This window comes from Cynara cardunculus, assembly GCF_001531365.2.
Source record: "Cynara cardunculus var. scolymus isolate 2C chromosome LG 13, CcrdV1, whole genome shotgun sequence".
NCBI lineage: Eukaryota > Viridiplantae > Streptophyta > Magnoliopsida > Asterales > Asteraceae > Cynara > Cynara cardunculus.
In genome coordinates, this window is record NC_037540.1 from 1,954,517 (window position 1) to 1,965,865 (window position 11,349).

At 37.3% G+C, this 11,349-nt stretch overlaps 1 protein-coding gene across 2 annotated transcripts; it reads right to left on the minus strand.

The window, feature by feature from the left end:
- Positions 1-2,074: 2,074 nt before the first annotated feature.
- On the minus strand, positions 2,075-7,845 carry LOC112524456 (probable alpha,alpha-trehalose-phosphate synthase [UDP-forming] 10). Of its 2 annotated transcripts, XM_025134278.1 has the most exons (6): positions 7,745-7,845; positions 7,524-7,625; positions 7,325-7,413; positions 3,657-5,719; positions 3,281-3,554; positions 2,075-2,538 (listed from the first exon to the last, which is right to left on the minus strand). In XM_025134278.1, exons 4-6 carry the CDS (start codon positions 5,624-5,626, stop codon positions 2,233-2,235), a joined length of 2,550 nt encoding a protein of 849 aa, XP_024990046.1. In that variant the 5' UTR covers positions 5,627-5,719; positions 7,325-7,413; positions 7,524-7,625; positions 7,745-7,845; the 3' UTR covers positions 2,075-2,232. The 2 variants fall into 2 exon arrangements, with proteins under 2 accessions (XP_024990046.1, XP_024990045.1); XM_025134277.1 differs by lacking the exon at positions 7,325-7,413.
- Positions 7,846-11,349: the final 3,504 nt, after the last annotated feature.

Consider the following 11,349-nt stretch of genomic DNA (forward strand, 5'->3'; position numbering starts at 1 on the left):
GGGGTTGTTTGGGGATGTGCATGATGAAAAGGATGGATGAGTGCTCCTTTTTGGGAAAAAAGATCAATATAACTTATGTGGTCAAGATTCTAAATCATGAGTCTCAAACAAAATCTGAATTTAGTGGAAATCTAATAATTATATAGAGAGAGATAAAGGTGAATTATTATGCAATCTTTTACATTTGTATAATTAATATAACTCAATCTTAATCGTTCATTTTAATTTGATGAATATGTGATTCCATAAAAATTTTGATTGTTTCATAATATAAAGTATTGATCATAATTAATAAACGTTATTTATATTTCATAAATATTTAAATCATAATAAATAAATTTTTATTATTTTTATTAATATCTCAATTGATTGGGTTGTATTGGTTGTACAAATATGATGGGTTACATATACATATATATCTTTTTTGTTAGTCATCTTTATTTGTTAAAAAATATTGTTTGAAGATTTTTTTTATTATAGTATCTTATTGAAATACACTTCAATTTTTTTAATTGAATAATTCAAATATACTTTAAATCCTTTTTCTACAAAAATATTATAGATGTTGTCATAATTATAATTTGGGAAATTGTATTAAATTGAAACTAACTTTGAGTTAATTCCTACTTTAGAAAACAAACTTTAAAAAAATTCATTTTAGGGTTTGAAACCACCTTTTAATTTATTTAAAGATCTTGTTTACTTGTTGAATAGGTAACCGGTCTTTATTAAATGACATGGCAAAAAATGAATAAATTAAAAACTTACATAATATATAAGGGGGTGTTTGAGATTGTTAATTTGAAATAACTTATGTTTTTTTACAAAAATGTTTATCAATTTATCATAAGTTGGAATGATTTAACTTCTTCAAAAACTCCTTATTACCGGTTTGGCACCGATATAAGTTGTTTATCCAAACACTCAAAAGTGTTTATTACCGATATCACACTAAAATAAGTCAATAAATTATTTTTATAAGTGATCCCAACCACCCCCTAAGTCATTTATAAAATAAAATTAACACCATTATTGGCAGCCACCTTTCTCCTCCTCCTGATTCACCTTTTCCGGCCACAGAACCACCTCAATCGTATGGATTTGTTAAACTTAACGGTAAATCTCAATTTCTTTGTTCTCATACTTTTTTCAATGTTCTAATCCCTGCATCAAACCATGAAGATAAAAACCCGCGACAAGAAAGTCGAAAGAACTCGTCAGAGGTTTTATCAATTAAGATGAAAATAACACCATAGAAATCTAGTCGTCGAACATTCAGATTAGAGTTTCAGGTTAAGAGGCTGGAAGCTGGATTATTATTATTTGTTATTTAGAGGGTAGGGTTTTGATTTTGCTTATTTGTATTATTATTTATTTGGTTCTTATTTTTTTACTATATTACAAATGTTTGTATATTAATTAGCTTCTAATTATTCAATAATTTTTTTTAAATATTCGAATATATTTAATTTTATAATATGATGTGGAATTACATAATACAACATGAGATATTAGTTGACATTTGCCTAAGACACGTCATCATTAGTAGGTCACCAGGTGAAACAAACCCTTGAATAAACAAAAACTTTGTTCCAAACCCTAAAATTAAGGTTTTTACTATTTACTCTCCAAAATAAGAATCAACCCAAAGTTGGTTTCATTCTTAATACAAATTTTCCCTTAAATTTAGTACTAGAGCACTTCAAAAAACTTCAAGAACTTTAAATAAATAAATAAAAAGTTTTTGGTAAAAAAAAAAACTTTGAAATCTTGAAAAACTTAGATATGTAATTTACACAAACTTAAACTTTTAAAAACCTAGGCCTATGTATAACCGGCCCAGTCTCGGGCAGAGCCAGGCTTAAATTTTCATTAAAAGTGAAACTGGTCCCAAACCGTTGATCCATAACCATACCGGTCTAAGACCAGTTTGGGATGGGTCAATCTGGGCCTATCGGTTCCGGCAAATGCAAAACATCCAAGGCCTCCCTTCCCTTTGTGGCCTTATTGGGCTTCCTTTTTTAGTGGCTTCCCAACCATTATCATCAAGATAATAACACAATCTGGCCCAAAATTAGAAAAGTGAAAAGCTTTTATAGAAGCAAAAGAGTAGCTGTACATAAAAAATGTTCTCCCCAAATGCCCAAGTTTTAGCAGTATGCACACCAGACCAAGTTAAAGATTTCATCCTAAATCCTAAAACACAAACTGTACATGTTTTGCTGCTATATCTCAAAAAATGGTATCAAAAGTAACCTGGAATCGGGCCGTGTTACCAGGTTTTGGATCCGAAGCGTTAGCAAGCCCTCCCAGCAATTTTATCACGTCCCCAGTGTCGTCCAGGTAGTATTTAGCCTTACTAGGTTTCCGCCCCACCGTACAAGCAAATATTTCCGGACTTGAAATTGTGTTCCTAATGCTTTCAAACATGTCTTCGTCTGATCGGTCATCGCCTATACATGTCACGAAATCTGGAGCTTCTCCTTTTTCGACCATGCTTGATAGAATTTGCTCTGCAACTAATCCTTTGCTCACACCCTGGAAAAGCAAAAGTCCAGATTACCCCTTGCCTTCTTCATATGATGTTATTCTAATAGCAGCCTAACGAGACTTGCAGCTTATCTGGTCAACTACACATGATTGTTTGATAGTGGCTTAATAATATATAAACTGGCTTATTCAGTAAGCTTCTAGGGGGAGCTTTATGCAAAAAGCCAAGGTTTTTTTCCAAACCTTCCCCTCTCAATTAAAAAACACGCTCTTTCCACGTATGGAAAACCCTCCCAAACAAAAACCTTCTCAATCTATAAAGACAGATTAATCTACACAGACAACTTTATCCATACAAGACTTAATGGAAAACCAACCAAACAGTCACTAAGTGAATTGGAAGTAATCTCTACGAAATGGACCAATTTTATACGGCATACACCCCACCCCTCCCAAACCCTGCTTTCGATACTGGGTTTGTTTGGTTTGGGTTGGTTCATTTTGCAAGTAATCATCAATTATAAGAGTTCCAAGAGTTCTAGATCACTGAAATCAGCAGGTGCCAGATTTATGGCACCTTCATTTGTGCTTGTTCAAGACTACAAATCTTAAGCACAAAGTCGGATAGCGCATAAAATTTTAATAAATCTAGGACACGAGCAGGATACTTATGGCACTTTCATTTGTGCTCGTACAAGACTAGGAATCTCAAGCATATAGTCAGATGGCGTATAAAAAGTTGATAAATCTATTGTTACATGCTTAGAAATAGAGAAAGACGTAAAGATACCTGAGGTTTAACTTCAACTATGTGTTGGCCACGTTTAACGACAGCTGGTTCATTAGCGAGCACATTCTCTAAATGCACCAACAACTCCTTTGCTTGGCAAGAACCAAAGTCAGGATCAGCATCTTGGTGGTGCCAGACCAGACCACTCTCTTTGATCTCAATGTTGGAACCATCAGTCGCCTCCGTATATAATTTCATCACAGGTTCTACAATCTCCTTCCACTCAAGATCTGCAGCTGGGAGACTGGATTCCCAGTCAGAATTTCCACCCCACCTGCAAAAGTGCCAAGTTTTTGCATGATCATCATGGTGTCAATATATATATATATATATATATATATGTAACAAGCTGGTTAAACAACGTTGCCTTAAGTACCTTGTAAAATACCCATGTTCAGCGGCTAGACCTAGCCGCTCACAAGGAGCAAGCCACTCGCTTAAAGAGCTTCTTCCTCGTCCACTAACAATGAACACGGTGTTCTTAGGATCATTGCACAGTGTGCTCAAAATTAAAATAAGTTCATCGCTGGGGGTTTTTACAATAGATGATTGTGGAACAAGTGTACCATCATAATCCAGAAATATCGCCCGTCTGCTTGACCTTCTATATGCCGAGACAATATAGTTGGGAGACAGTTTTCTGAAACTGGGAGAAAGAGAAACAACTCTAAAACCCAGGCCAAAACCGATACCCCAGCAACGCTTGTTATAGTGATCTTTGGATGCTCTCTCCAAATCTTGCATAAAGCTACGAGCCCAATAAGCCACATCATGGGAGCTTACATATCGATAGTGCTTCTCATGCCTCAATTGCTTCTCTGAATCCTTCATGGTTATAGCAGAACTAATAGCTCCAGCCACAGATTCTATATCCCATGGGTTGACCCTTATAGCACCACTTAGTGATGGTGAACAGCCGACAAACTCAGACACAACCAACATGCTTGTGCGAGATGATACCTTTTCCGAATCGACATCTTGATCCAAATGAGGTGAATGTTGTCTGCAAACAAGGTATTTATAAGGTACCAAGTTCATTCCATCCCTAACAGCATTGACTATGCAACAATCAGCCATAGAATAATAAGCCGACTTCTCATAACGGGCAACAGGGCGGTCAATCAGAACCACTGGCTGATAATTAGGTGAACCATACGTCTCATTGATCCTATTTACGATTAAATAGGTCTCCCTCTTTGCTTCTTGCACATCTTTTCCTGAACTCCTTGCAGGATTCACAATTTGGATCAGAACCAGGTTACCTTGCAGCACAGGATGCAGCTGCAAGAGATATTCGAAGGCTAGCAACTTAAGACTGATGCCTTTAAATATATCCATGTCATCAACCCCGACTATCAGTTTTTTCCCCTTATAACGTTCAGCTATCTCTTTGACTTTATTGGATGTGATTGGAAGATTTAACACAGATTTCAGCCGTCCCATATGGATGCCTACAGGAAGAATCTTAATGTACACCGTGCGACCAAAGTAATCGAGTCCAATGTGTCCCCGCTTAGATTCATAATCCAAGCCCATCATTCTACTGCAGCATGACAAAAAATGTCGTGCATAATCAAATGTATGAAACCCAATGAGGTCACAATTGAGAAGTCCTTTAAGAATTTCGTCTCTCACAGGCAGAGTTCGGTATATCTCTGATGAAGGAAAGGGACTATGAAGAAAAAACCCAAGCTTGACTCGATTGTAGCGCTTCCTTAAGAACGTAGGTAAAATCATAAGATGATAATCGTGAACCCAGATGTAATCATCCTCTGGGTCAGCAACTTCCATAACCTTATCTGCAAATATTTTATTTGCAGACACATAGGCCTGCCAGAGAAGGCGGTCAAAGCGATCAGTATGGTCGGGGCACATGGGAAGCATGTAATGAAAAAGGGGCCATAATTGCTGTTTACAGAATCCAGCATAAAACTTTTTGTGAAGGTCATGTGGAAGAAAAGTGGGAACACAATTAAATTCATCCAGCAGTTTCTGAGCAACTTCTTCCTGCTCACTAACATCTACTTCAACCTTTAATGAACCTACATATACAACCTCGGTTTCAGGAGAAAACCCATCTTTTAGTTGCCATAAGAGTGAGTCTTCGTCAAAACTGAAGGTCAACTTCAGGGTATCTGGATCCCGCTGAATATGCAAAGGTAACATATTCGCCACGATGATTTTTCTTTCACGACAACTAGATGACATACTATCTGAATCCCCATCATAGCCATTGATAACCCCAGGTAGGGTCATCACCCGTGGAAGAGATCTGGGGATTTGAGGGATATCCAATAGCTTATCAGGAATCAAATCCAAAATGTTTGCACATGATTTTGATGCCATTATTACTAATAGTGGTACTTTTTTTACTTGATCATACAGCTTTGCTGAACAAACAAAAGCATGCCCTCAAAAAGGATATCTGGTTCAACAATCCTGCAGAACATTCAACAAAAAGTACAGGTGTGAGAAAAGACTATTCCCATAGTAGGGTTAACTAACATCCAGGAATTAGATATTCAATCATCCACACCACCGTGTAAACACGGATCAAGAAATCAGAAAAGTAATAGATAGGTACAGCAAATTGATTCGGATGGTACTGTGGCATGACAATTTTGGAACGAAAATAATGATGGTAGTGGCCATAGTGCTCAAGTAGATTAAACACAATACCTGACATTAAGACAGACCATATGCTATAGATACTAAATGAACAATAGTTATAGAGCCTTACACATGATATCAAACTACAGGCTGTGCTTCTTTAGCTGGCAACTAGACAGTCGAGATGTTCAAATCAAGGTAAGCTTAATATAAGTTACCAAAGATTGTGCCTTGATACAACACCACAACTGTTCCAGGAACCAAATCAATTCTGAAAGATTAAAATTTAACAGTACTAACAACCACGTACTAAGCTGGGCGGAATACATATAAAGAACGATTAGAAATCTTGAAAAACCAAGAGACGCTTTAAAGTATGATGCATATCAATAGTTTACTTATAGATATCACCTACAAATCCTCCGACAGTCCAAAAAAAATTCATGCTTCAACACTTTTGTGGTTATAATGATAGGAACAAACAACGCAATGGGAAATAACACACTAGACTAAATAGATTTAGATACTTAGCTACATGTGACCCAAGAGTATCACAGACTAAAAATAAGAAAAATTACTTGGCAGCTTAATGCAAAGACAGGGCAGGAAGGTACACCTACCTTAAATCAAAGGAGACTCGAAATCAGGTTGATTTTCTGGAAATTGTAAAAGCAAAAAGAGGAAGAAATTCAAGTTTAAAGAGACAGACATGGTTCATTTACAAGTAAACACCGCCCCTCTTTCCCCTAGTAAAATAGATGTTCCACTGTAACCAGGGTGGGTAGTAATGTAGTAAAACAGTGTGAAAGGTGAAGACCTCTAAACTATAAAAGCAACTTAAAAGAAAAGATCCGCTTAAAAACGACATTGTCCTGATTAATTCAAACAACATATATGCGATGGAGCAAATTAAGATTCAGTTTAACGGCTAGCTTGGCAACTTCTATAAAATGTAAACACATTCAGAAACAATCATGAACCAGAAACGAGTATTGCAATATAAAGAAGGTCTACACTTAATCATCAATATTTCCACTAAACGTTACCAGACAAATTGCTCTGCCTAATCCCTCCCCCCCTTCACCAAAAGTTTTTCTATGTGAAGCATATAGAAAGATGAGAAGTTAAAGTTTCGAAATGCACCATGTGTAATATTAGAATCAAAATCTAAACAAGGACGAGAAAAACAAAATAGAAGTTACAACTTGTTCTTCAATTAGCTTGATAATTTTCTCTGTCCAAAGTATAGGTCAAACTTCAGAACATTCGAAAGTAAAATATCATCCATGTGAAAGATACTACGCGTGAGTGCGACAAAACACACCCCCAATATCATTTCCAGAGCTTTGGACTAATTTCAACCCGAATCAGGTACCATGTCCTACAAAAATACCCAAAAGAAAACAAAATAGATCTTCGTCCACTAGTTTTTACCCTTTCGACCCCTTCAAATATCAATCTCTCAATTAACTTCTTACAGATTCTCCAGAACCATTCAAATGAAATGACTGTTCAAATTCAAACTGCATAACACACAAACACGTGTTTGATTTAACTGTGTATTCAGCCAGAATAGAATACAGTTATTTTCGTAATCAAATCTTCTTAGCGTGTTTTGTAATTGAATTTATACCTAAGAACCTGTACACTTTAAATACGCAAAAACTCCTTGCCTATGATAATAATTCGAAGCACAAACACCGATCTTCTCACAAGCTTAACGATCAACAATTTCCTGCAAAGACAAAAACAATGATTCTTCAATAATCGACAGACGAAATCAAACAGCAGCAATATGTTAATTAAACGGAACGCGAACTGGAATTAAAACCTCGAATCCTGCCAAAAACTTACTGTGAAACGGTTCGGAGAAACGTTGATGTCGGCGACGGAACTAACCAATGACGGTGAACGGCGGTGAGAGAGAGATTTTCCGATGGCAGACGGAAGAGAGACGCAGAGAAATAAATCTGGGGTTGGGGAGAGGGTTATTAACATTATAGAGAGAGAAAGAGGATAAAGTTGCCACCACTTAACCATTGTTAGGGTTAACCATGGTCAGTTTCCAGTGGCTAACCATGGTTGTGGAATCAAGTTTGTTTCATGAGTAAATTACTCAAATACCCTTCTCCCAACCATCTTATTCCAATTATGCTATTTTTATACACCTTTTCTTTTTTACAATAATTATAAAATACCACTTTATAAATATACAAAAATTACATTAAAATAAGATCTTGTTTGTTTTTTTATTTTTAACTCTTAGGGTGCGTTTGGTTTGCAGGAATGTTTCTGAGAGATTTGGATTCCCAGGAGGGATTTGGATTCCATGGGATTTGATTTGGATTGGATTGGATTTAAAATCCATTCATGTGTTTGGTTTGCAGGATTTGGAGGGATTTGAACTGTACATGAACTCAAACCATACAGAAGCCAAATTGAATTGTATATGAACTAAATACGTAGAAATTGACTGTCACTTCCACAGCCCTGTAATTAGCTAGACTGAATTCCTAACATTAACTAGACTGAATCAGTTGGGCCAACATGCTTCTTACTCAGTATTGGAATGAAAGGGGCGAAGAGGAAGATAGAGCACATTCAAGAAAAGGGAAGTCTTTACCTGTTGAGTGATGAGAGAAGGCGGGGAAGAGGAGGAGAGAGCACCGGCGAGAGCACCTGTTCAAGCGGGACAACGAGGAGGAAAGATTACCGGCGAGCGCACTTGTTCAAGCGGGACAACGAGTGTAACGCCCCCAGAACCCCGTAGCAAGATATTGTCCGCTTTGGCTAACCTGCCCGCTATACCACAAAGCAGTAGCCGCACGGTTTTCTCCTGGCATGGGCATGAACCGAAGCTCGTATCCCACCCAAAACGCGTCTTACTAGAGAAGGTATCCACACCCTTATAAGGAGTGCTTCGTTCTCCTTCCCAACCGATGTGGGACGAGTGACACACCCGCATCGCGGCTGTTACACCGGATTGGTGAGGCCTTAAGCGCTAGGCAGTCAATAGTGGTTAGTGGTCCTTCACCGCTACAAAATTTCATCATCATGGTGCAAAATCGTGTACTGCTTTTCGCAGTGCAATTTGCCGTGATTTGGTTTGTGACTCGGTATGTGTGACTTTATGTTTTGATTTTGAGACTTTATCATGGAAACTTTATGTTTTGATATCGGAACTTGAAACTTTATGTTTTATTGAATATTACTACGAGATATGTATTACCTATATTAAATACTGCATACATATATAATTATTTAATATATTACATGAACCGCTATTTTCTCTTCGCTTTAAGCATACGGATTAGGTGTTGCTATTTGTCTGATGAGGTGCCTTGTTCAATAATAAGAATATGTTGCTAGTTTGAGCTTCTTTAGGGTCCATGGAGGTATTAGTATATAAACTTCTATGTCTGAACTTGCTGGTTGAAGGTTATGGGTGACATTTACAGGGTAAATCCCTGATATATCTCTTGCCGACGGGGGCGAGATATTAGCTTGACGCTGAAGACATTTTGCTAATGTTACTGCGTACACTCATCCTGGGAAGCGGAGGAGAATTTGAAGAAACGTTACCCGCACCTTTTCAAGTGAACAGAATTTCGAGGACGAAATTGAATCCAAGGAGGGAAGGATTGTAACGCCCGAAATTTTCCTTTTCCCCACTCCGTGCGCATCATGGGTTCTCGTCTCATTAGTGAGGTAAATGTTTTACCCACCTAGTTAGAGTCTTAGTCACTCTAATTCCTTTTAAGACTTTCCTTGTTATGTACTTCCTTTATATTATATTAGATTATAATTTTATTCTGACAAGATAAGTTTTGGGGTTTGGGTATGACTTTGTTTCAGTAGAGAAAAGAGGGGGGGGGGTACTTTCTACTTTTTGGTTTTGTCCTATCCCCTTTCTCTAGTAAAAATCTCTTTTCCCTTCTAGTCCTTTCTTCTCCTTAGGGGTCAAAAAAACCTGATTTCACTTTTAGAAATGGAGTCTGCAGAGGGAGAGGGAAAGCGATAAGGGAGAAAAGACGGAGTATTCATCCCTACATCTTGAACCGAGGCAAAACCCCACCTAACAGTGGAAACCGATTCACGCCCTGCATCTCCTTCGCGTTGGACAGCCCCAGGCAGAAGGGACGGTGGTGCCTCGTCTAAAACCAGCAGCCACCATGTTACCTTGATCATCCTGCCTTCCTCCGTGACAGCAAACAGTAGGTAAACTTACTGCTACCTTGATCGCCTTGCTCCCCCACCGTATCAGCAACAACAGTCTGCTGTCCTGTTTTCTTCGCCTCCTTTGCGTCTATCGGATTAATTCCGAGAAATTAGGATTTCTCCTAAATCTTACACGTGAGTTCATCCAACCCCTTCTTTTTTTTAGAAGCTTTATACTAATCGAAATTATGGGTTATGTTTGTCTTATACCTTGCCTCTAGGTGATTACTTGCTTGGTAAAATACTTGGTCAAAGTGAGTTTGGGCATAAAACTTTATAAACCCTCATATTCCATGTTTGGAGTTTATTATTGGTAAAATGGAGGATCATTCCTCCGATTTCTTCATTAATGGCTATTTTGGTGAAATTCTTGACTATTGATCTTGTAATCAATAATATAAATATGGTTAGATGGTATTTTGATTGTTGGAATAAAGATTGAATCCAAAATATGAATTTTAGCCTATTTAGTTGGTGAATTTGACAACACCAAATCTACCCGAGATGCTGTTTTGAATGTGCGATATCTTCTTAACCGTAGCTCGGATTGCTACGATTCTAGACATTTTAGAAAGCTCATAAGTAGATCTAAACCTGTCCTTTAGACACTTTTTAGAAATAAGACTTCTAGGTTGGTTATATTTGCGTCTCAAAACTGATAAAAGGTTAATTTTGAGCTGTGAATTATAGTGTCTAAAATGAGTTTAAATAAAGTTTGATTAAGTTTTTGTCGTCGGATCGTTATGAAACTTTGGGTACATATTTCAAGTATTAAATAAGCTCACTTGGTCCTTCCAGAGCGACCGTTGGTCGATGTTTAGACACATATGGACGTAGAGCATAAGTTGGCTCAATTTTTGAGTATCGAAAAAGCAATGTGAGTTTATGGGGCTACTTAACTTGCTATTTGCTAGACATGTGTTATCTTTTAGCTACTTGCTTACACACTCATCCATGTTACGTTTATAGTACCTTTTCGAGGGTGCCACTCGAATGTAATAGGCCTAGTGGCATGGAGGATCATTCTTTTGTTTTCTTTTGTGAGGGATGGTATAAGTTGGTGATAGACATTGTGATTATTATGTAATCACCAAATCATCCTCTCACTTGCACTCGGTAATAGGCATTGTGATTATTATGTAATTACCGGTGCATGTATATCGTTTTATTTTATTCGTGGGTATGATGGTGTAAATTGGTGATAGGCATTGTGATTATTATGTAATCACCAAATCATCCTC

What these genes read in the sequence shown, in the direction of transcription:
- LOC112524456 (XM_025134277.1), bottom strand. Translation starts at nt 5,626, where the DNA reads ATGGCATCAAAATCATGTGCAAACATTTTGGATTTGATTCCTGATAAG. An exon ending in GAACATGGGTATTTTACAAG is followed by an intron (nt 3,555 to 3,656) that starts GTACTTAAGGCA and finishes GCACTTTTGCAG; the next exon opens with GTGGGGTGGAAATTCTGACT. An exon ending in TAGTTGAAGTTAAACCTCAG is followed by an intron (nt 2,539 to 3,280) that starts GTATCTTTACGT and finishes TTGCTTTTCCAG; the next exon opens with GGTGTGAGCAAAGGATTAGT.